General features: G+C 39.8%; 1 protein-coding gene across 9 annotated transcripts in view; it reads right to left on the bottom strand.

Annotated features, from left to right (window-relative positions):
• Positions 1-2,903: 2,903 nt before the first annotated feature.
• Positions 2,904-27,117, bottom strand: part of GNAI1 (G protein subunit alpha i1) — a 109,097-nt gene continuing 84,883 nt past the window's right edge. For all 9 annotated transcript variants that reach the window (XM_020882906.2, XM_020882907.2, XM_070469847.1 and 6 more), the window contains one exon: positions 2,904-5,006. In XM_020882906.2, the coding sequence (XP_020738565.1) occupies positions 4,816-5,006 (191 nt within the window). In that variant the 3' untranslated portion in view covers positions 2,904-4,815. The remainder of the gene's footprint in view (positions 5,007-27,117) is intronic.

Raw genomic sequence — 27,117 nt, 5'->3', positions numbered from 1 at the left:
GACCAGATGGACCTTTGTTGGCAAAGTAATGTCTCTGCTTTTTAATATGCTGTCTAGGTTGGTCATAACTTTCCTTCCAAGGAGTAAACATCTTTTAATTTCATGGCTCCAGTCACCATCTGCAGTGATTTTGGAGTCCCCCAAAATAAAGTCTGACACAGCTTCCACTGTTTCCCCATCTATTTTCCATGAAATGTACATTATATCCCCATGACTTATTTCATAGCTGGAATTTTTTATTATTGACTCTCTTCACCCATTTCATCCACACCCACACACAACCTCTGGCAACCACCGATCTGTTCTCTGTATCTATGAGCTGAATTTTCTTGATTTTACATTTATTTGTCAGTCTCAGACTTACTTCATCTAGCATAAGGTCCTCCTCAGGGTCCATCCATGTTGTTTTGGCAAGATCTTGTTTGTTTTATGGCTGATATTCCTGTGTGTGTGTCTGTGTGTGTGTATTGTATTTTCTTTATCCACTCATCTGTGCATAGACACTTGGGCTGTTTCCCTATCTTGGCTGCTGTAAATAGTGCTGCCTTGAAAATGGGGGTGCATGTCTTTTTGAGTCAGTGTTTTCACTCTCTTTTTGGATAAATACCCTGAAGTAGAATTTCTGAATCATATGGTCATTCCACTATTAATATCTTGGGGAACCTTGATCCTTTTTGCCATAGTGACAGCCCCAATGTACATCCCAACCAACGGGGCACAAGGGTTCCTGGTTCAATACATCCTTACAATATTTGTTATTTCTTGTCTTTTGATAATAGTCATCCTAACAGAAGTGAAGTGATAGCTCACTGTGATTTTGATTTGTAATTCCCTGATACTTAATGATGCTGGGCAACTTACTGTGAACCTATTGGCTATCCATGTCTTTTTTTGGAGGAAAAAAAAAAAAGTCTTTATATTCTCAGGCCATTTTAAAATCAGGGTTTTTTCTTTTTTGAGTTGTATATTTGGATGTTAACTATTGGATTACAAGATATGATTTGCAGTGTTTTCTCCCATCCCACAGGTTGCTGTTTCAGTTTGTTGATGGATTCCTTTCCTGTGCAGAAGCAGCTCCTTAGTTTGATGTAGTCCCACTTTTTCTGTCGCCTTCTGTCAAATCTAAAAGATTTGCAGAAGCAGCTCCTTAGTTTGATGTAGTCCCACTTTTTCTGTCGCCTTCTGTCAAATCTAAAAGATTATCACCAAGACCAGTGTCGAGGAGCTTATTACTGCCTCTGTCTTCTGGGAGTTCCATGGTTTCAGGTCTTAATCCACCCAGGCCCTTAATCCATTTTGGGTTTTTTTTGTGTGTGTGATATAAGATAATGATCCAGTTCCATTCTCTTGCATATTGTCCAGTTCTCCCAACATCATTTATGGAAGACGTTGTTCTTTCTCTGTTGTATATTCTTGGCTCTATTCTCATAAATTGACCATATATGTCTGGGTTTATTTTTAGACTCTCTATTCTTTTTCTCAGATCTATGTGCATGTTTTTATGCCAATAGAACACTGCTCTACTATAGCTTTCTAGTATAGTTAGAACAAAGCGGGATACCTCATGCTCCATAATTTCTATCTTATGTACTTTTAGTCTAAAAATATGACTCAGATAAACTCAGAAGGTGACAATGAGGGTGGTTAAAAGAATACTTAGACATTTTCTGGATATAAGGTAGCATTAAACAGAAGTCAGAAGTCACAGGTTTGAAATGTTGGTCTTGGTTGTTAATTAACCTCTCTGAGACTTTTGATCTATGGCATAGTTACTGCTGCCATTTAGTAAGAACATATATATTTTACTAAGCATTTTTTGGGGGGGTAAAAGTCTGAACCTGAATGAATGACACAGAGTGTTGTTTTTTAAAAGGATACTGAAATAAATGAAAGGAAAGGGACTTTAGAAGAAAGAAGAGCTTTAGGAAATTGAGAAATGAGAACTAGCACTATGACTGGCTCAGTTGAGCTGCTTCCCAGTGACGGGGATGAAGGCTGATCAGACCTGAGCCTCTGGTCAGGGAGGTGAGAACTGCGATTGGCAGCCCTATGAGAACCATGCAGTTTCAAGTAGGGCAGATGGAAGACAAGATGCCAGTTGGTCTGAAAAAGAGACCACCAAAAAAAGTGCTAATAAATAAAAATAACATTAACAGACAGACAAGAACATGTCCTGTGTCCCAGGCATTGTTTTAAGCATTTGCAGGTAGGATGTAGTACAATGCTTGAAGGAAAGCCTGGGCTATGCACAAGCACTGCCAGAATGTGTGGAAGGTGGCAGGGGGAGGGGACGTGGTGAAGTGGGCTCATATGATGAAGAGCATGAATGGAAGGCTAAGTAGATTTCATTTTACTGACAAGTCGGAGCTAATGCACAGAAAGTAACACAGGCACAGTTCTAGATTAGGATAAGTAACCTGCATGAAGAAAAGAGAAACTGGAAGTGGGGAATTTAATTAATAAGCCATTTTAATTGGAAGTTAAACAAAGACCTGAATTCAGTAGACGGCAGTGGGAATGGGAAAGAGAAATAAAACAAAAACCACATGCAAGGCACTGGGAAGGAGACTTGTACTCAAATAGTGGCTTCTCAGAAATGGAGATGAGGGCTAAGAAGAGTTCCCAATGGCTGACAAATTCCCCACTGAGGATTATGTGAATGGTGGTTCAGTGGCCAAGAAAGAGGGTGAGAACTGGTTGACAGGGAAAATGATGATGAATTTGGTTTGGGTGTACTGAGTTGGAGCAGAAAATTCCAAATGTGGCACCACATCTCATGAGAAAATTTAGGGCAGGGAAAACTCAAGTTTCAGGAATAGATGAAATTGCAAACACAAAGGCAAAGAAGAAATGAACTACAGACTGATAAATGCTAATACAAAAACATGTATTTAGCCAACAGGTTTGTAAAATTTTAAAAATTCGAATTTATTAGATTTTATTAGTAACACAATTACACAGAATAAAGTCAGGAATTCATTAATGGTGGTCACCAATATGTGCTTCTTTTGTGGCTTTTTAAACTGTTATTTCTCATGATTCAAATCGATTCACAGGACAGTTGAATTTCATACATAGCTTCATAAGATGAATACAACACGTCTTCCATCCATAAAATTAATGAAAACATATCTTTCATGAAAGGCACATAAAGAATCTAAACTAACACATTTATTTAAAGAATTTTGATAACTTTGAATTTCTTTACATTACAAAAAAGAAAAATCCCCCAAATGAAACAGATGTAAATGTAGTTTCTGATTACATACACACACACAAACACACACACTGCAACAAACAGACCTCAACAAAATGATAACACACAACTAAATTTAGAAACTACTTACCCACAAAGCTTACTGAAACACTAAATAACTTTTTCAAGATGAGTAAAAAAAGAGAAGTAGGGTATGGAATGCTGTTCACTTCGCTGAAAACAAGGTCATAGATACTGTGAATAATTAAAACAAAAGGGACTATCAAAAGTTTAATATCTAGAGAAAATGTAATACTTACTTGAGAATACATACAATTGCTGACTTAATTAAATACGATTACTCATTTTTCTAAGTGTAATTGCCCATTTCATTCTCAGAGATAACAGCACAGTTTAAAGAAATAATACAAACTCAAGCAAGTGGAGGAAACTTGAATAATCTCAGGGAAAAAAGTAATTGTAATATAGTGTGATAATTAAATTTGAAACTAGTTACTTACATATGTGATTTTAAAGCTTGCATTTTATCAGCAGCAGAATCTTCCGAGGTCTTTCCTGTTACCTTCCGAACAAGGAGCTGTCATGTATGGTACGTACAAGGGATTTCCCAAAGGAAATACACAAATGAATGTCTCAAAATTCATTATGCTGACTCATTTTTTACCAACTAAATGCTCTCTCACCCACCTAAACTTAGTTATAAATAAAAATGTAGTTATTTGAAGTGTATAAAAATTAATTTGGCATCACCTTTAAGGCAATGCATGAATACCATCCAAATATTAAAATTCAAAGTGAAAACAAACAAACTGAATAAAAATTAAGTGTTTATAAGTCTAAATGTATAGCCTCAGAAACCTGCAATTTTACAGTTTTTAAACCAAATCTAATGTAGAATCAGATTAGCATGCACCCTTAAAGAAAAACTGAAACGCATACAATGTTTAACTGATCCAAAGGCAGGTATAGTCATCTTCTTCAAGAACAGTTCAATAAAACAAATAAATTTAAAGAACAAATCATGTTATTAAAATAGTCTGTGCAATGTTTGTACAAATAACACTTATGATTACAAGTATACATATAATCAAGACAAGAGCTGCAATGTGTCCTAATATTAATCATCGTACTTAAAAATTTACAGGACAGGAACATAAATAAAGCTGTTTAGAACTGGCAAACATGACTATAGTCTGTCATTCAGTACAAAGTACTTAATATTTCTGTTATTTCCAAAGCCATCACACTAAAATTATAAGTTGCCGCTTACTAAATACCTAAAAGTAACGTGGAAAACTAAAGTCATAAATACATGTATACATACATTTGCATATTTACACATATGTAGAAGTCATCAGTACACTAGAGCCCAGCTTTAACACTGCCCTTAGTTTCACAATGCAGGACCACCTCTCACGTTTAAGAAAGGTCCTTCCATTACTTTTAGTTAAAAAAACAAAATAGAACAGCTTTGGTCAGGTCCCAGATGCACTTGCTATATACTACATTCTGTGTTGCTGCAAGACTCTAGTCTAGAGAGATCCACATGTAAGTACTCATTTGGTTTGAGAATGCATTTTACCATTTACTGCCAAAACTCAGAAGAGACCACAATCTTTTAGATTATTTTTTATGATGACATCTGTTACGGCATCAAAGACAAACTGCACATTCTTGGTATCCGTGGCACATGTGAAGTGGGTGTATATTTCCTTTGTGTCCTTTCTCTTATTGAGGTCTTCAAACTGACACTGGATATATGCAGCTGCCTCTTCATATGTGTTTGAGCCTGAGAAGGGAAATGGAAAGAAAATAAGGTGAAGTTAAAAGGAGTATACCGCTAAGCAACATGGACCTTAAAATACAGAAATAGGTTTCATATGTATAAAATATGTAGATTCCATCATAATTGTCTTTGCCTTTGAGAACAAGATAAACTTTAAGCGAAAAATACCCAATGTTAATCACCCTTTAACAACTGGAAGTTGCACTTAAAAAAAAACAAAAACCAAAAGCATGGTATTCCATGTTCCCCATGATCTTTGTTCCTGCCTCAATCTCCAAGTGTCAGGGCCTCTTTTTGCTCTTACCCCTTACACTCTACATCCTAACATGGAAACAACTTATATAAATAACTGATGTGGCTTGCTATAACACTTCTAGCCTATAGTGGCTGATCAAGAAATGCTGGCTGAATACTGACTGGTATATTTTTATTCAAAGTGTTGTGTTAGTCACTCAGTCTTGTCCAACTCCTTGCGACTCCAAGGACTGTAGCCTGCCAGGCTCCTCTCTGTCCATAGAATTCTCCAGGCAAAAATACTGGAGTGGGTTGCCATTTCCTTTTCCAGGAGATTTTCCCATCCCAGTGATCGAACCCAGGTCTCCCACATTGCAGGTGGATTCTTTACTGTCTGAGCCACAAAGGAAGCCATTTTTATTCAACTTCCTATATATATTCAATACATAAACTAGCATTTATCTCTCAGTTTTTTATTCAAAAACTGTACAATGGTCTACAATGTGGTATATGGCTATGAAGTTACAAAAAAGTGAATGACAGAATGACTGCTGCTTTCATCAGATGACTGAAGACTCCTGAGTACAATATTTTGATACTTGGCATCTAAAAATAATCACACATGTACTCTGTGACCCAAAAGTTCAGGTTTTAGGTGTGTCTCTGACAGAATGCACCTTTATATGTATATATAAAGTCTGGTGAATATATTCACCAGAAGACATATAAAGACTTAATAGCAGAACTTCTACTTTAGGAAGCAACCCAAAAACCAGCCGTTATAGACTGGCTGATAAATTCCAACATACTCATACAATGAGCTGCCACAGAGAAATGAGAATAAAAATACTGCTACACACAATACTACAGATGAGTTTCAAAAACATACCATTGAACAAATAAAGGCAGACACAAAACAGTATACTATGAACAACTGACATTGAGAAAACAAAGAAGCTTGAAAAGACTCAAAATTAATCAATGAAGATGGAAGTCATGATAATGATCACTCTGTCGATCACTTAAGACTGGAAAGGGGGATGACAGGGTTTCTGGGGACCTGGAAATGTTCTATTTCTTGACCTGAGTGTCACATGTGTCAGTATTTTCACTTTTTAACATTCAGTAAGTTTCATATTTGTGCTAAGTGTGTATAGCTTATTTATGTACTGTTTGTATACTTACGTTAAACTTCAATAAAATGTTCACTTGAAAAAAACGTGCAGTAATAACAAAATTATGTGCCTGGCCTTCAAGGTCCTTTGTTACCCAGCCTGCTTGGGAAAGCTATTCTGAAACTCTGTCCACATCTGAGGCTCACTCCATATCTGGAGGAAATTTATATTTAAAGTGCCACTGCATTACCATAGTGCTTCCCTTCCCCTGAACTTCATTGGTTGTTTTCATAACTTGGCTACCATAAGTAATACTGCAGTGAACAGAAGGGTACATATATCATTTCCAAAAAGTGTTGTCATTTTTTTCACATACCTAGAAGTGGGACTGCTGAATTATATGGCAGATCTACTTCTAGTTTTTTGGGAAATTCATGTTGTTTTCCATGGTGGCAGCACCAATTTACAATCTCAGCAACACGTTACAAGGGTTCCTCTTTCTCCCCATCGTTACCAACATTTGGCATTTCTTTTCTTTAAGGTAATAGCCATTCTAACAGGTGTGTGGTAAGAGCAAACTGTGGTTCTGATTTGATTTCCCTGATGATCAGTGATGTTGAGCACCTTTTCATGGACATGCTGGCCACTGGTATGTTTTTAGAAAAATGTCTATTCAGATCCTCTGCCCATTTTAAAAGTCAAATTGTGTGTTTTTTCTGAGTTGTAGTTCTTTATACAGTTGGCCCTGTGGATTTGTAACCAGCAAATGGAGGACAAGCTACACCATGCCATTTTATGCAAGAGACTTTATTCACAGAAAGAATAAATAATCCTAACAATTTTGAATCATAAAAGACTACAAAAGCTAAACCAGTCTTGAAAAGGAACAACAAAGGTGGAAGCATCCACGGGTTTCTGTTACCTATGGCAGGTTCTCAAACTATTGTTTTGGTATCCCAAACTAGTATAGTGGTATCCATGGGATACCACTACTGTATACCAAACTAGTGTAGTGGTATCCTATGGATACTGAGGGATAACTACACATTTTGAATCAGTTCAGTCACTCAGTCATGTCCAACTCTTTGCAACCCCATGGACTGTAGCATGCCAGGCATCCTTGTCCATCACCAACTCCCGGAGGTTACCCAAATTCATGTCCACTGAGCTGGTGATGCCATCCAACCATCTCATCCTCTGTCATCCCCTTCTCCTCCTGCCCCCAATCTTTCCCAACGAGTTAGTGCTTCGCATCAGGTGGCCAAAGGACTGGAGTTTCAGCTTCAACATCAGTCCTTCCAATGAACACCCAGGGCTGATCTCCTTTACGATGGACTGGTTGGATCTCCTTGCAGTCCAAGGGGCTCTCAAGAGTCTTCTCCAACACCATAGTTCAAAAGCATCAATTTTTCGGTGCTCAGCTTTCTTCACAGTCCAACTCTCACATCCATACATGACCACTGGAAAAACCATAGCCTTGACTAGAAGGACATTTGTTGGCAAAGTAATGTGTCTGCTTTTTAATATGCTGTCTAGGTGGGTGATAACTTTCCTTCCAAGGAGCAAACGTCTTTTAATTTCATGGCTGCAGTGATTTTGGAGCCCAAAAAAATAAAGTCTGCCACTTTTCCCCACTTATTTGCCATGAACTGAAGGAACTGGATGCCACGATCTTTGTTTTCTGAATGTTGAGCTTTAAGCCAACTTTTTTATTCTTGTCTTACTCATCAAGAGGATCTTTAGTTCTTCTCCACTTTCTGCCATAAGGGTGGTGTCATCTGCATATCTGAGGTTATTGATATTTCTCCTGACAATCTTGATTCTAGCTTGTGATTCATCCAGCCCAGCATTTCTCATGATGTACTCTGCATAGAAGTTAAATAAGCAGGGTGACAATATGCAGCCTTGACTTAGTCCTTTTCCTATTTGGAACCAGTCTGTTGTTCCATGTCCAGTTCTAACTGTTGCTTCCTGACCTGCATATAGGTTTTCTCAAGAGGCAGGTCAGGTGATCTGGTATTCCCATCTCTTTAAGAATTTTCCACAGTTTACTGTGATCGACAATGTCAAAGGTTTGGCATAGTCAATAAACCAGAAATAGATGTTTTTCTGGAACTCTTTTGCTTTTTCAATGATCCAGCAGATGTTGGCAATTTGATCTCTGGTTCCTCTGCCTTTTCTAAAACCAGCTCGAACATCGGGAAGTTCACAGTTCACATATTGTCGAAGCCTGGCTTCAAATTTTGAGCATTACTATGGTAGCGTGTGAGATGAGGGAACTGGGCGGTAGTTTGAGCATCTTTGGCATTGCCTTTCTTTGGGATTGGAATGAAAACTGACCTTTTCCAGTCCAGTCACCACTGCAGAATTTTCCAAATTTGCTGGCATGTTGAGTGCAGCACTTTCATAGCATCATCTTTGAGGATTTGAAATAGCTTAACTAGAATTCCATCACCCACACTAGCTTTGGTCGTAGTGATGCTTCCTAAGGCCCACTTGACTACACATTCCAGGATGTCTGGCTCTAGATGAGTGATCACACCATTGTGATTATCTGGGTCGTGAAGATCTTTTTTGTACAGTTCTTCTCTGTATTTTTGCCACCCTTTCTTAATATCTTCTGCTTCTGTTAGGTCCATACCATTTCTGTCCTTTATAGAAACACACACGATGTGCTATAGAAATGGCAGCACAGTGCTGGAGTGGCGAGAGGCCGAGAGGAGATACCCCACATCTAAGGTCAGGAGTGGTGGCTGCGCTTTGCTGGGGCAGCCGTGAGGAGATACCCCACATTCAAGGGCAAAGGAGAAGACCCAGCGAGATCGTAGGAGGGGCGAATTTGCATTTAGAATCAAACCCCATTCCCACCAGAGATACTAAGAGGGCTCAAACAAACCTTGTGTGCACCAGGACCCAGGGACCCGGGAATCCCACAGAGACTGAGACAGAACTGTGTTTGAATGTCTCCTGAGGAGGGACGGGTCAGCAGTGGACTGCCACATGAACAGGGGCTTAGGGAGCAGCAGACTTGGGTATGGCATAAGCCCTCTTGGAGGAGACTGCCATTAACCCCACCACAGAGCTGCCAGAACTTACACAGGACTGGGAAATAGACACTTGGAGGGCACAGAAACTTGTGCACCAGGACTCAAGAGAAAGGTGCAGTGACCCCACAAGAGACTGACCCAGACTTGCCGGGCAGTGTCCAGGAGTCTCCAGTGGAGGTGTAGGACGGTGGTGGCCTGCTGCAGGGTTAGGGGCAGTGAGTGTAGCAGTGAATGCATGGGATGTTTTGAAGGAGGTCACCATTATCTTACAAACAGCTGTGAAAGAAGAGAAGTGAAAAGCAAAAGAGAAAAGGAAAGATATTCCCATTTGAATGCAGAGTTCCAAAGAACAGCAAGGAGAGATAAGAAAGCCTTCCTCAGAGATCAGTGCAAAGAAATAGAGGAAAACAACACAATGGGAAAGACTAGAGATCTCTTCAAGAAAATGAGAGATACCAAGGGAACATTTCATGCAAAGATGGGTTCGCTAAAGGACAGAAATGGTATGGACCTAACAGAAGCAGAATATATTAAGTAGAGGTGGCAAGAATGCACAGAAGAATTGTACAAAAAAGATCTTCAGGACCCAGATAATCATGATGGTGTGATCACTCACCTAGAGCCAGACATCCTGGAATGTGAAGTCAAGTGGGCCTTAGAAAGCATCACTACGAACAAAGCTACTGGAAGTAATGGAATTCCAGGTGAGCTATTTCAAATCCTGACGATGATGCTGTGAAAGTGCTGCACTCAATATGCCAGAAAATTTGGAAAACTCAGCAGTGGCCACAGGACTGGGAAAGGTCAGTTTTCATTCCAATCCCAAAGAAAGGCAATCCCAAAGAATACTCAAACTACCGCCCAGTTTCACTCATCTCACATGCTAGTAAAGTAATGCTCAAAATTCTCTAAGCCAGGCTTCAAGAGTGTGAACTGTGAACTTCCACATGTCCAAGCTGGTTGTAGAAAAGGCAGAGGAACCAGAGATCAAATTGCCAACATCTGCTGGATCATCAAAAAAGCAAGAGAGTTCCAGAAAAGCATCCATTTCTGCTTTATTGACTATGCCTAAGCCTTTGACTGTGTGGATCACAATAAACTGTGGAAAACTCTGGAAGAGATGGGAATACCAGACCACCTGACCTGCCTCATGAGAAACCTATATGCAGGTCAAGAAGCAACAGTTAGAACTGGACATGGAACAACAGACTGGTTCCAAATAGGAAAAGGACTAAGTCAAGGCTGTATATTGTCACCCTGCTTATTTAACTTCTATGCAGAGTACATCATGAGAAACACTGGGCTGGAAGAAGCACAAGCTGGAATCAAGATTGCCAGGAGAAATACCAATAACCTCAGATATGCAGATGACACCACTCTATGGCAGAAAGTGAAGAGAAACTAAAAAGCCTCTTGACGAAAGTGAAAGAGGAGAGTGAAAAAGTTGGCTTAAAGCTCAATATTCAGAAAACTAAGATCATGGTATCTGGTCCCATCACTTCATGGGAAATAGATGGGGAAACAGTGACCAACTTTATTTTCTTGGGCTCAAAAATCAATGCAGATGATGACTGCAACCATGAAATTAAAAGACACTTGCTCCTTGGAAGGAAAATTATGACCAATCTAGATAGCATATTGAAAAGCAGAGACATTACTTTGCCAACAAAGGTTCGTCTATAGTCAAGGCTATGGTTTTTCCAGTGGTCATGCATGGATGTGAGAGTTGGACTGTGAAGAAAGCGAGTGCCAAAGAATTGATGCTTTTGAACTGTGGTGTTGGAGAAGTCTCTTGAGAGTCCCTTGGACTGCAAGGAGATCCAACCAGTCCATCCTAAAGGAGATCAGCCCTGGGTGTTCATTGGAAGGACTGATGTTGAAGCTGAAACTCCAATACTTTGGCCACCTCATACAAAGAGCTGACTCATTGGAAAAGACCCTGATGCTGGGAGGGGTTGGGGTCAGGAGGAGAAGGGGACGACAGAGGTTGAGATGGCTGGATCGCATCACCAACTCTATGGACATGAGTTTGAGTAAACTCCGGGAGCTGGTGATGGACAGGGAGGCCTGGTATGCTGCGATTCATGGGGTCAAAAAGAGTCAGACACGACTGAGCAACTGAACTGAACTGACCATTATCTTCATTACCTCCAACATAGTTTGGCCCCAGGTGAACAGCAGGAAGGGAACATAGCACCATGTATCAACAGAAAATTGGATTAAAGGTTTACTGAGCATGGCCCCGCCCATCAGAACAAGACCCAGTTTCCCCCTCAGTCAGTCTCTCCCATCAGGAAGCTTCCATAAGCCTCTGATCCTTCTCCATCAGAGGACAGACAGAGTGAAAACCATAATCACAGTAAATTAACCAATCTAATCACATGAGCCACAGCCTAGTCTAACTCAATGAACATACAAGCCATGCCGTGTAGGGCTACCCAAGACGGAGGGGTTACGGTGGAGAGCTCTGACAAAATGTGGTCCCCTGGAGAAGGGAATGGCGACTCACTTCAGTATTCTTGCCTTGAGAACCCCATGAACAGTATGAAGACAAAAAGACATGACACTGAAAGATGAACTCCCCAGGTTGGTAGGTGCCCAATATGCTACTGGAGATCAGTGGAGAAATAACTCCAGTTAGAATGAAGAAAAAATGAAGACAACAGAGCCAAAGCAAAAACAACACCCAGTTGTGGATTTGGCTGGTGATGAAAGTAAGGTCCAATGCTGTAAAGAGTGCATAGGAACCTGGAATGTTAGGTCCATGAATCAAGGCAAATTGGAAGTGGTCAAACAGGATATGGCAAGAGTATCGTCAACATTTTAGGAATTAGCAAACTAACATGGACTGGAATGGGTGAATTTAACTCAGATGACCATTATATCTAATACTGTGGGCAAGAATCCCTTAGAAGAAATGGAGTAGTCATCATAGTCAACAAAAAACTCCATAAAATGCAGTACTTGGATGGAATCTCAAAAATGGCAGAATGACCTCTGTTCGTTTCCAAGGCAAAGCATTCAATATCATGTTAATTCAAGTCTGTGCCCCAACCAGTAATGCTGAAGGAGCTGAACAGTTCTATGAAGATCTATAAGACCTTTTAGAACTAACACACCAAAAAAAAGGTGTCCTTTTCATTATAGGGGACTGGAATGCAAAAGTAGGAAGTCAAGAAATACCTGGAGTAACAGGCAGATTTGGCCTTCAAGTACAGAATGAAGCAGGGCAAAGGCTAATAGACTTTTGCCAAAAGAACGCACTGGTCATAGCAAACACCCTCTTCCAACAACCCAAGAGAAGACTTTACCATGAACATCACCAGATGGTCAACACCGAAATCAGATTGATTATATTCTTTAAAGCCAAAGATGGAGAAGCTCTATACAGTCAGCAAAAACAAGACCAGGAGCTGACTGTGGCTCAGATCATGAACTCCTTATTGCCAAATTCAGACTTAAATTGAAGAAAGTGGAGAAAACCACTAGACCATTCAGGTGTGACCTAAATCAAATCCCATACAATTATACAGTGAAAATGAGAAATAGATTTAAGGGACTAGATCTGATAGAGTGCCTGATGAAGTATGGATGGAAGTTTGTGACATTGTACAGGAGTCAGTGATCAAGATTACTCCCAGGAAAAAGAAATGCAATAAAGCAAAATGGCTATCTGAGGCCTTACAAATAACTGTGAAAAGAAGAGAAGTGAAAAGCAAAGGAGAAATGGAAGATATACCCATCTGAATGCAGTTCCAAAGAATAGCCAGGAGAGATAAGAAAGCCCTCCTCAGTGATCAGTGCAAAGAAATCGAGGAAAACAACAGAATGGAAAGACTAGAGATCTCTTCAAGAAAATTAGAGATACCAAGGGAATATTTCATGCAAAGATGGGCTCAATAAAGGACATTTTGAATGTTAACCCCTAAACAGATAAATGGTTTGCAAATATTTTCTCCCATTCCTTTGGCTGCAGTTTTACTTTGTTGATGATTTTCTTTGCCATGCAGAAGCCTTTTAGTTTGATGTAGTCCCACTTGTCTATTTTTGCTTTTGGTGTCAAACCTAAAAATTAGGCAAGACGGATGCCCAGCTTACTGCCTATGTTTCCTTCTAGGATTTCGATCATTTCTTATGCTCAAATCTTTAATCTATTTGGGTTTATCTTTGTGTATGGTAGAGAAAGCAGTCCAGTTTCATTCTTAGGAAAACTGAACAGCCACATGCTAACATTTATTGAAGAGACTGCTCTTTCCGCATTGTATATTCTTGAGTTCTGTCATAAATTACTTGATCATGTATGCATGGTTTATTTCTGGGCTCTCTATTCTGTTCCTCAGATCTGTTTTTAATGCCAACACCACACTTGTTTTTATTACTCTAGGGAGCACAGTGCTTCCACCTTTGTTGTTTCTTTTAAAGACTGCTTTAGTTTTTGGAATATTTTATGACTTAAAATTGTTAGGATTATTTATTCTTTCTGTGAAAACTGCAATTAGAATTTTGATATGGATTACATTGAGTCTTATAGCATGGACTGTTCTAACAGTATTCTTCTAATCGGGCGTGGAATGTCTTCCCATTTATTTGTAACTTCTTCAATTTCTTTCATCTGTGTTTTAGTTTTCAGCGTACACGTCTTTAACCTCCTTGGTTAAATTTATTCCTAGAAATTTCATTTTTAATGCAACTATAAGTCTGACTTTTAATTTTTCTTATAGTTCACTACTACTAAGATTTTTATGTACTGATTTGTACCCTGCAGTTTCACTAAATTCATTGACTATGATTCTTAACAGTTTTCTTGTGAGTCCTTAAAGATTTTCTATATTTAATACCATGTCTTCTGTGAATACTTACAATTCTTCTTGGTTTCTGATTTGGATGCCTTTATTTTTTTTTGCTAACTGAGTGGTGTGTGTGTGTGTGTGTGTGTGTGTGTGAAGTCGCTCAGTTGTGTCCAACTCTTTGTGATGCTATGGACTGTAGCCTATCAGGCTCCTCCGTCCATTGGACTTTCCAGACAAGAGTACTAGAGTGGGTTGCCATTTCCTTCTCTAGGACTTGTAATACTATGTTGAACAAAAGTGGTGACGGTGGGAAACCTTGTCTTACTCCCTATCTTAAAAAAAAAGCTTTCAGCTTTTCACAGTTGAGTATGGTATTAGCTATAGAATTGTCACATCGCCTTTATTGCACTGAGGTACATTCCCCCTGCACCTTTTTGTTGAGTTTTTATCCCCTAATTGGATGTTGAATTTAAAGATGCTTTTTTGGTTGTTGTCGTTGCATCTGTTGATTATTTCTTAGGTGGTGTCACATTAACTAATTTGCAGGTATTGAACTATCATTGCATTCCAGGAATAAATCCTAAGCAGTAATGGTGTAGGATCTTGTTAATGTACTGCCCAATTCAGTTTGCTAATATTTTGTAGAAGATTTTTACATTTATGTTTATCAGAGATATTTGGCCTGTAATTGAAAAAGCAAGAGTTCCAGAAAACCATCTACTTCTGCTTTATTGACTATGAAAAAGCCTTTGACTGTGTGGATCACAATAAACTGTGGAAAATTCTGGAAGAGATGGGAATACCAGACCACCTGACCTACCTCATGAGAAATCTGTATGCAGGTCAGGAAGCAACAGTTAGAACTGGACATGGAACAACAGATTGGTTCCAAACAGGAAAAGAAGTATGTCAAGGCTGTATATTGTCACGTTGCTTATTTAACATATATGCAGAGTACATCATGAGAAATGCTGGGCTGGAAGAAGCACAAGCTGGAATCATGATTGCTGGGAGAAATATCAGTAACCTCAGATATGCAGATGACACCACCCTTATGGTAGAAAGTGAAGAAGAACTAAAGAGCCTCTTGATGAAAGTGAAAGAGGAAGGTGAAAAAGTTGGCTTAAAGTTCAACATTCAGAAAACTAAGATTATGGCATCTGGTCCCATCACTTCATCGAAAATAGCTAGGAGAAACAGTGGAAACAGTGTCAGACTTTATTTTTTGGGGCTGCAAAATCACTGCAGATGGTGACTGCAGCCATGGAATTAAAAGATTCTTACTCCTTGGAAGGAAAATTATGACCAACCTAGACAGCATATTAAAAAGCAGAGACATTATTTTGCCAACAAAGGTCCATCTAATCAAGGCTATGGTTTTTCTAGCAGTCATGTATGGGTGTGAGAGTTGGACTGTAAAGAGGCTGAGTGCCAAAGAATTGATGCTTTTCAACTGTGGTGTTGGAGAAGACTCTTGAGAGTCCCTTGGACTGCAAGGAGATCCAACCAGTCCATCCTAAAGGAAATCAGTCCTGAGTGTTCATTGGAAGGACTCATGTTGAAGCTGAAAGTCCAATGCTTTGTCCACCTGATGTGAAGAGCTGACTCATTGGAAAAGACCCTGATGCTGGGAGAGATTAAAGGCAGGAGGAGAAGGGGACGACAGAGGATGAGATGGTTGGATGGCATCACTGACTCAATGGAGGTGAGTCTGAGCAGACTACAGGAGTTGGTGATGGATAGGGAGGCCTGGCGTACTGTGGTCCATGGGGTTGCAAGAGTCGGACATGACTGAGCGACTGAAGTGAATTTTCTTGTGAATTATTTGCCTGGTTTAGGTAACAGGAAATGCTGGCCTGGTAAAATGAGTGATGGAAGAGGATAGAATGCGTCCAATTTTGGAAGAGTTAGAGAAGAATTATTAGCAGTGCTTCTCAGACTGTTTGGTAGAATTCACCAGTAAGGTCATCTGGTTATGAACTTTTGTTTACTGGGAGGTTTTTGACTACTGATTGAACTCTCTACTAATAAGTCTATTCAGATTTTCTATTTCTTAATGATTCAAACTTGGTTGACTGTTTCTAGGAAATTTTCTCTAGGTTGTCAAAATAAGTTTACATTTTATCTCAAGTCAATAGCAGACAGCCATATACTCTACAAATTAAATTTTAGTTTATTAAATCATAATAAGGTTGGTACACTGAAATATAAAGGAATAAACAATGTCCTGTTGACTCACAGAAGCTAACGCAACCTCTAAATTAAAAATATGTTTTGAGAAAATAGCTTGCCCTGTGTGCGTTCCTCAATCTGCTGTATATATTCCAGGTAACTAGTTACATTACTTAATCCCCAGAACTACAAGATACATGAATGAACTGGTAAGTACAGTATTAAACCTGATTTTAAGTTTTGGCAAAGAATGACTGAGGGAAGGAGTGGTGGAAGATGACATTAGTTTCTAACATAATAGAATTGTCTTGAATAAAGGTTTATTACAGATGATATAACCTGGCTCAACACTGGAGAATGGGAGGCTGATGATACAATTCAAAGGGAGATAAAGGTGATTTGAAAAAAAAAAAAGATAGCGTGAGTTCAATTTGAGTCTCAGGTGCTAAAAAACACAGATATGCTCAGTAAGCAGTTGGAAATGCAAGCCTGAGTCTCCACAGAGAAATTAGAGTTGACAACAGAATTTATCATGCTGAGAATAAATATGCCTATGAAAGAAGAGAATGCTGGAAGATTATAAGACTGCAGAGGGAATTTGGTGAAATGCCAACATACAGATAAAAAGAGGAGAAGACAGGAGCAGAGAGAGGTAGGAGATAAATCAAGTGAGGAGTTTGCAGGCTACATGTCTTCTATAGCAAACAGTATAGAATAGGAATTAAGAATTGAAGGTGCATCAGAGAATCTGAATCAGGTGAATCAAGAATTCTATAATACTCTTTGCTAAAAGAATCTTAGATCTCTGATTATTACTAACTTTAAAAAAATGTATACCTGGCCAAAAAAAAAAAAAAAAAAAAAGAGCTAACAAGTATGTTCTCGCTGGCTCTAAAATCTCTGTAGGTATGTAATATTTGAGGAGTGATTTGGGTTCTCTGGGACTTTCCCTAGTGGCTAAGACACTAAAGAATCTGCCTGTGATGCAGGAGATGTGGTTCAACCTCTGGGTCAGGAAGATCCCCTGGAGAAGGGAATGGCTACCCACTCCAGTATTCTTGTCTGGAGAATCCCATGGACAGAGGAGCCTGGTGGGCTATAGTCCACGGGATCACAAGAGACACAACCGAGTGACTAACACTTTTACTTTATCACTTGGGTCCTCTGACATTAACACAAAAGGGCTACTTTACAATGCTGCTGTTTAGTCTGTAAGTCATGTCTGACTCTTGCGACCCCATGGACTGTAATCTGCCAGGCTCCTCTGTCCATGGGATTTCCCAGGCGAGAATACTAGAATGGGTTGCCACTTCCTCTCCAGGGGATCTTCGCAACCCAGGGATCAAACCCACATCTCCTGGATTTGCAGGCAGCTTCTTTACTGCTGAGCCACCAGGGAAGCCCTTACTTCACTAAAGAAAATGACAATGACCTTAAAGATAAAGGCAAAACTGAATTGCCTTGATTAGATATTTTCAATCTTGTAATCATAACTATAAATAATTCTATCCCCAATAAAGCACTAAAAATATTTGAGTAAGGTGACTTAGGATACTAAGACTTTCAAAAATTAAACTAAAGTTAAGTCAATTCTGTGAAATTATTTTGAATTTATAACTCTGTGGGCTTTCCTTGTGGCTTAGCTGGTAAAGAAGCCACCTGCAATGTGGGAAGCTTGGCATTCGATCCCTGAGTTGGGAAGATCCCCTGGAAAAGGGAAAGGCTACCCTGCATCTTGAGAAATCTGTATGCAGGTCAGGAAGCAACAGTTAGAACTAGACATGGAACAACAGACTGGTTCCAAACAGGAAAAGGATTAAGTCAAGGCTATATATTGTCACCCTGCTTATTTAACTTATATGCAGAGTACATCATGAGAAATGCTGGGCTGGAAGAAGTACAAGCTGGAATCAAGATTTCCGGGAGAAATAGCAATAGCCTCAGATGTGCAAATGACACCACCCTTATGGGAGAAAGCAAAGAACTAAAGAGCCTCTTGATGAAAGTGAAACAGGAGAGTGAAAAAGTTGACTTAAAATTCAACATTCAGAAAATTAAGATTATGGCATTCGGGCTCATCACTTCATGGCAAACAGATGGGGAAACAGTGGAAACAGTGGCTGACTTTATTTTGGGGGCTCCAAAATCACTGCAGATGGTGACTGCAGCCATGGAATTAAAAGACTCTTAGTCCTGGGAAGAAAAGTTATGACCAACCTAGACAGCATATTAAAAAGCAGAGACATTACTTTGCCAACAAAGGTCCATCTAGTCAAGGCTATGGTTTTTCCAGTGGTCATGTATGGATGTGAGAGTTGGACTATAAAGAAAGCTGAGTGCCAAAGAATTGATGCTTTTGAACTGTGGTGGTGTTGGAAAAGGCTCTTGAGAGTCCCCTGGAGTGCAAGGAGATCCAACCAGTCAATCCTAAAGGAAATCAGTCCTGAATATTCATTGGAAGGACTGATGTTGTATCTGAAACTCCAATACTTTGGCCACCTGATGCAAAGAACTGACTCATTTGAAAAGACCATGATGCTGGTTGGATGCCTTCACCAACTCAATGGACATGAGTTTGAGTAAACTCCAGGAATTGGTGATGGACAGGGAGGTTTGGCGTGCCGCAGTCCATGGGGTCACAAAGGGTCGGACATGACTGAGCGACTAAACTGATAACTATATGATCCACAAAAAGGGCTGTAGTAAGGAGCAGTAGGATCACACTGACTGAAGAACCCTCTGCTTTGCCTCCAGTGAGAATATAATTAAATGGGGGAGGAGCCAAGATGGTGGAGGAATAGGACGGGGAGACCACTGTCTCCCCTACAAATTCATCGAAAGAACAATTGAACGCAGAGCAAACTTCACAAAACAACTTCTGATCGCTAGTTGAGGACATCAGGCGCCCAGAAAAGCAGCCCATTGTCTTCGAAAGGAGGTAGGACAAAATATAAAAGATAAAACGAGTGACAACAGAGCTAGGGACGGAGACCCGTCCCGGGAAGGGAGTCTTAATGGAGGAAGTTTCCAAACACCAGGAAACCCTCGCACTGGCGGGTCTGGGGGAAGTTTTCGAATCTCGGAGGGCAACCTAACTAGGAGGAAAAATAAATAAAACGCACAGATTACGTGCCTAAAAGCAACTCCTAGCAGAAAAGTACCCCAGACGCCCGCATCCGCCACCAGCAAGTGGGGGCGGAACGGAGAGGAGCGGGCGGCATTGCTTAGGGTAAGGACCCGGCCTGAGTGCCCTGAGGGCAATCGGAGGGAGCTTTTGTGAGTTACCAACTTAAACTGTGGGGTAGCAAAAGAGAGAAAATTAACTGGTCCGAACACACTGCCAGCCGTTGGCAGAACAAAAGGTCTGGGCAAGTCCAGAGGAGAGCTAGCCAGCTACGGACCGGCCCAGCCCCACTGGAGGCAGGAGGCAGGGGGAGGGGAAAGGGGCAAACTCGGCCCCAAAGATGGCATCCCCTACCAAACTGCAAACAGGCCTCCAGTTTCTAACCAAAGACTTCCTGAGATTCTGGATGGTTGACATCCGCCGGGAGGGTCGCCGCTAAACACAAGGCGCATGCACCCAACCTGCACGGGCGGAAAGAGGCCGGGGCCACGGAGGGGAGAAGGCGCGCCGCACCCGAGGAGAGTGTGCCCGTCAAGCTCCTGGCTGCCTGAGCTGCTCGGGCTGGGAAAGGCACAAAACGCAGGTGCAACCGAGTCCGCGCTTTTGTGGAGTACCCGAAAACTGGAACTGCATGCAACGGAGGGCCCGTTCCATATAGAGCAGCCGGGAGCCTGAGCAGTGTAGACGGGGAAAGCACAGACCTGTGAGCGGGGCAAACCCAGTGTGGCCGGAACACTGTGAGTGCTACCCACACACAGTGATATCTGCCTGCAGCGCCCCTCCTTCCCCGCAGAGCGACTGAACTAGCGAACCTGAACAAGAGACCACCTGCGCCCGCCTGTGTCAGGGCGGAAATTAGGGACTGAAGAGACCGCCAAACAGAAGCCAAATAAACAAAGGGAACCTCTTCAGATGTGACCGGTGCAACAGATTAAAGTCCCTGTAGATAACACCGACTACACCGGAAGGGGCCTATAGATATTGAGAAGTGTAAGCTGGAACAAGGAGCTATCTGAAACTGAACCAAACCCACACTGACCGCCACAGCTCCAGAGAAATTCCTATATATTTTTACCTTTTTTTTTTCTTTTTCTCTTATTTTCTTTTAAAGTCCTCTATTACTCCTCTACTACTCCTTAATTTTCATTTTCATTTCACTATAACCTTGCAAAAAAAAAAAAAAGCCCTATTTTTAAACCAAACTTCATATATATTTCTAAAATTTTTTGTTTTTGTTTTTAATATTGTATTTTTAAGAGTCTAACCTCTACTCCAGATTTTTAATCTTTGTTTTTCAGTATGTGATATAAATTTTGTACATTTAAGAATCCAATATTCAGTTCCCATTTTTATTCAGGAGTGTGTTGATTACTCTCTCCCACTTTTGACTCTCCATTTTCTACCTCAGAACACCTCTATTTCCTCCTTTCCCCTTCTCTTCCCAATCCAATTCTGTGAATCTTTGTGGGTATCTGGGCTACAGAGAACACTGTGGGAACAGAGAACTGCATAGATCTGTCTCTCTCCTCTTGAGTCCCCCTTCTCCTCCTGCTCATCTCTATCTCCCTCCTCCCACTCCTCTTCTTCATGTAACTCTGTGAACCTCTCTGGGTGTCCCTCACAGTGAAGAATCTTTTCACCATTAACCTAGAAGTTTTATTATCAGTGCTGTTTAGTTGCAGAAGTCTTGAAACTACTGGAAGAATAAAACTGAAATCCAGAGGCAGGAGACTTAAGCTCAAAACCTGAGAACACCAGAAAACTCCTGACTACATGGAATATTAAGTAATAAGAGACCATCCAAAAGCCTCCATACCTACACTGAAACCAACCACCACCCAAGAGCCAGTAAGTTTCAGGGCAAGACATACCACGCAAATTCTCCAGCAATGCAGGAACATAGCCCTGAGTGTCAACATACAGGCTGTCCAAAGTCACACCTAACACATAGACCCATCTCAAAACTCATTACTGGGCACTCCATTGCACTCCAGAGAGAAGAAATCCAGTTCCACGCACCAGAACACCAACACAAGCTTCCCTAACCAGGAAACCTTGACAAGCCAATTGTCCAACCCCACCCACTAGGTGAAACCTCCACAATAAAAAGGAACCACAGACCACCAGAATACAGAAAGCCCACTCCAGACACAGCAATCTAAACAAGATGAAAAGGCAGAGAAATACCCAACAGGTAAAGGAACATGAAAAATGCCCACCAAGTCAAACGAAAGAGGAGGAGATAGGGAATCTACCTGAAAAAGAATTTAGAATAATGATATTAAAAATGATCCAAAATCTTGAAAACAAAATGGAGTTACAGATAAACAGCCTGGAGACAAAGATTTAGAAGATGCAAGAAATGTTTAATAAAGACCTAGAAGAAATAAAAGAGTCAATTAAAAATGAATAATGCAATAAATGAGATCAAAAACACTCTGGAGGGAACCAAGAGTAGAATAACAGAGACAGAAGATAGGATAAGTGAGGTAGAAGATAAAATGATGGAAATAAATGAAGCAGAGAGGAAAAAAGAAAAAAGAATCAAAAGAAATGAGGACAACCTCAGGGACAATGTGACATGCCCCAACATTTGAATCACAGGAGTCCCAGAAGAAGAAGACAAAAAAAGAAAGGCCATGAGAAAATACACAAAGAGATAATAGCTGAAAACTTCCCTAAAATGGGGAAGGAAATAGCCACCCAAGTCCAAGAAACCCAGAGAGTCCCAAACAGGATAAACCCAAGGCGAAACACCCCAAGACACATATTAATCAAATTAACAAAATCAAACACAAAAAACAAATATTAAAAGCAGCAAGGGAGAAACAACAAATAACACACAAAGGGATTCCCATAAGGATAACAGCTGATCTATCAATAGAAACCCTCCAGGCCAGAAGGGAATGGCAGGACATACTTCAAGTAATGAAAGAGAATAACCTACAACCTAGATTACTATACCCAGCAAGGATCTCATTCAGATATGAAGGAGAATTCAAAAGCTTTACAGACAAGCAAAAGCTGAGAGAATTCAGCACCACCAAACCAGCTCTTCAACAAATGCTAAAGGATCTTCTCTAGACAGGAAACACAGAAAGGTTGTATAAACGTGAACCCAAAACAACAAAGTAAATGGCAATGGGACCATACCTATCAATAATTACCTTAAATATAAATGGGGTGAATGCCCCAACCAAAACACAAAGGCTGGCTGAATGGATACAAAACCAAGACTCCTATATATGCTGTCTACAAGAGACCCACCTCAAAACAAGGGACACAAACAGACTAAAAGTGAATGGCTGGAAAAAAATATTTCACGCAAACAAGAGACCAAAAGAAAGCAGGAGTCGCAATACTCCTATCAGATAAAATAGACTTTCAAATAAAGGCTGTGAAAAGAGACAAAGAAAGACACTACATAATGATCAAAGGATCAATCCAAGAAGAAGATATAACAATTATAAATATATATGCACCCAACATAGGAGCACCACAATATGTAAGGCAAACGCTAATGAGTATGAAAGAGGAAATTAATAGTAACACAATAATAGTGGGAGACTTTAATACCCCACTCACAACTATGGATAGATCAACTAAACAGAAAATTAACAAGGAAACACAAACTTTAAAGGACACAATGGACCAGCTAGACCTAATTGATATCTATAGGACATTTCACCCCAAAACAATCAACTTCACCTTTTTCTCAAGTGCACACGGAACCTTCTCCAGAATAGATCACATCCTGGGCCATAAATCTAGTCTTGGTAAATTCAAAAAAATTGAAATCATTCCAGTCATCTTTTCTGACCACAGTGCAATAAGATTAGATCTCAATTTCAGGAAAAAAATTGTTAAAAATTCAAACATATGGAGGCTAAATTACACGCTTCTGAATAACCAACAAATCATAGAAAAAAATCAAAAAAGAAATCAAAATATGCATAGAAATGAATGATAATGAAAACACAACAACCAAAACCTATGGGACACTGTAAAAGCAGTGCTAAGGGGAAGGTTCATAGCATTACGGGCTTACCTCAAGAAACATGAAAAAAGTCAAATAACTAACCTAACTCTACACCTCAAGCAACTAGAGAAGGAAGAAATGAAGAACCCCAGGGTTAGTAGAAGGAAAGAAATCTTAAAAATTAGGGCAGAAATAAATGCAAAAGAAACCAAAGAGACCATAGCAAAAACCAACAAAGCTAAAAGCTGGTTTTTTGAAAAGATAAACAAAATTGACAAACCGTTAGCCAGACTCATTAAGAAACAAAGGGAGAAGAACCAAATTAACAAAATTAGAAATGAAAATGGAGAGATCACAACAGACAACACTGAAATACAAAGGATCATAAGAGACTACTACCAGCAGCTCTATGCCAATAAAATGGGACAACTTGGAAGAAAAGGACAAATTCTGAGAAAAGTATAACTTTCCAAAACTGAACCAGAAAGAAATAGAAGATCTTAACAGACCCATCACAAGCAAGGAAATCGAAACTGTAATCAGAAATCTTCCAGCAAACAAAAGCCCAGGACCAGATGGCTTCACAGCTGAATTCTACCAAAAATTTAGAGAAGAGCTAACACCTATCTTACTCAAACTCTTCCAGAAAACTGCAGAAGAAGGTAAACTTCCAAACTCATTCTATGAGGCCACCATCACCCTAATTCCAAAACCAGACAAAGATGCCACAAAAAAAGAAAACTACAGGCCAATATCACTGATGAACACAGATGCAAAAATCCTTAACAAAATCCTAGCAAACAGAATCCAGCAACATATTATAAAAATCATACACCATGACCAAGTGGCCTTTATCCCAGGAATGCAAGGATTCTTTAATATCTGCAAATCAATCAATGTAATACACCACATTAACAAATTGAAAGATAAAAACCATATGATTATCTCAATAGATGCAGAGAAAGCCTTTGACAAAATTCAACACCCATTTATGATTAAAACTCTCCAGAAAGCAGGAATAGAAGGAACATACCTCAACATAATAAAAGCAATATATGACAAACCCACAGCAAGCATTACCCTCAATGGTGAAAAACTGAAAGCATTTCCCCTAAAATCAGGAACAAGACAAGGGTGCACACTCTCACCACTACTATTCAACATAGTTTTGGAAGTTTTGGCCACAGCAATCAGAGCAGAAAAAGAAGTAAAAGGAATCCAGATAGGAAAAGAAGAAGTGAAACTCTAGCTGTTTGCAGATGACATGATCCTCTACATAGAAAACCCTAAAGACCCTACTATACTCGTTGATTAGCTCTAGTAATTTTCTAGTCAAGTTACACGATATAAAATTAACACACAGAAATCCCTTGCATTCCTATACACTAACAATGAGAAAACAGAAAGAGAAATTAAGGAAACAATACCATTCACCATTGCAACAAAAAGAATAAAATACTTAGGAGTATATCTACCTAAAGAAACAAAAGACCTATACACAGAAAACTATAAAACACTGATGAAAGAAATCAAAGAGGACACAAACAGATGGAGAAACATACCGTGTTCATGGATTGGAAGGATCAATATTGTCAAAATAGCTATTCTACCCAAAGCAATCTATAGATTCAATGCAATCCCTATTAAGCTACCAACGGTATTTTTCACAGAACTAGAACAAATAATTTCTCAATTTGTATGGAAAAACAAAAAACCTTGAATAGCCAAAGTAATCTTGAGAAAGAAGAATGGAACTAGAGGAATCAACCTGCCTGACTTCAGACTCTACTACAAAGCCACAGTCATCAAGACAGTATGGTACTGGCACAAAGACAGAAATATAGATCAATGGGACAGAATAGAAAGCCCAGAGATAAATCCACAAACCTATGGACACCTTATCTTTGACAAAGGAGGCAAGGATACACAATGGAAAAGAAGACAACCTCTTTAACAAGTGGTGCTGGGAAAACTGGTCAACCACTTGTAAAAGAATGAAACTAGAACACTTTCTAACTCCACACACCAAAATAAACTCAAAATGGATTAAGGATCTAAATATAAGACCAGAAACTATAAAACTCCTAGAGGAGAACATAGGCAAAACACTCTCCAACATAAATCACAGCAGGATTCTCTATGACCCACCTCCCAGAATATTGGAAATAAAAGCAAAAATAAACAAATGGGATCTAATGAAACTTAAAAGCTTTTGCATAACAAAGGAAACTATAAGCAAGGTGAAAAGACAGCCCTCAGACTGGGAGAAAATAATAGCAAACGAAGCAACAAAGGATTAATCTCAAAAATATACAAGCAACTCCTGCAGCTCAATTCCAGAAAAATAAATGACCAAATCCAAAAATGGGCCAAAGAACTAAACAGACATTTCTCCAAAGAAGACATACAGATGGCTAACAAACACATGAAAAGATGCTCAACATCCCTCATCATCAGAGAAATGCACATCAAAACCACAATGAGGTACCATTACACACCAGTCAGGATGGCTGCTATCCAAAAGTCTACAAGCAATAATGCTGGAGAGGGTGTGGAGAAAAGGGAACCCTCTTACACTGTTGGTGGGAATGCAAACTAGTACAGCCACTATGGAAAACAGTGTGGAGAGTTCTTAAAAAACTGGAAATTGAACTGCCATATGACCCAGCAATCCCACTTCTGGGCATACACACCAAGGAAACCAGATCTGAAAGAGACATGTGCACCCCAATGTTCATCGCAGCACTGTTTATAATAGCCAGCAATGGAAGCAACCTAGATGCCCATCAGCAGATGAATGGATAAGGAAGCTATGGTACATATACACCATGGAATATTACTCAGCCATTAAAAAGAATTCATTTGAATCAATTCTAATGAGATGGATGAAACTGGAGCCCATTATACAGAGTGAAGTAAACCAGAAAGATAAAGACCATTACAGCATACTAACATATATATATGGAATTTAGAAAGATGGTAACGATAACCCTATATGCAAAAAAAGAAAAAGAGACTCAGATGTATAGAACAGACTTGTGGACTCTGTGGGAGAAGGTGAGGGTGGGATGTTTTGAGAGAACAGCATCGAAACATGTATATTATCTACAGTGAAACAGATCACCAGCCCAGGTTGGATGCATGAGACAAGTGCTTGGGGCTGGTGCACTGGGAAGACCCAGAGGGATTGGGTAGTGAGGGAGGTGGGAGGGGGTATCGGGATGGGGAATACATGTAACTCCATGGCTGATTCATGTCAATGTATGACAAAACCCACTAAAATACTGTAAAGTAATTAGCCTCCAATTAATAAAAATAAATTTAAAAAAGAATATAATTAAATGTATTCTGGTTGTTAATGTTCTGGATGCAGCAGGGGCAGTGGACTTGGGTCTGGATTGGGACTCTTGCTTCACTCCTCCCAGTGATCTCACCTGGGTTAGTGGGATACAAAAGCATCCACAGCACATGGTTGTTTTAACACTGCCCATGGAAAGACAGTAAATATTCATACAATTTACTCAATACAAAACTAAAATTTTGTCTATAAGAAAAAAATTCTTAAAATAATGAGGATGGAGCAAGGGTTGTTACTATTCTGTCACATTTGACTCTTTGTGGAGGGGGGTGCGGGGTGAGTATCCGTGCTCCTT

Source organism: Odocoileus virginianus, chromosome 1 (genome assembly GCF_023699985.2).
Source record: "Odocoileus virginianus isolate 20LAN1187 ecotype Illinois chromosome 1, Ovbor_1.2, whole genome shotgun sequence".
In the NCBI taxonomy this organism is placed as follows: domain Eukaryota; kingdom Metazoa; phylum Chordata; class Mammalia; order Artiodactyla; family Cervidae; genus Odocoileus; species Odocoileus virginianus.
The sequence above is the reverse complement of the archived record's forward strand: the minus strand, read 5'-3'. Positions and strand labels throughout refer to the sequence as shown.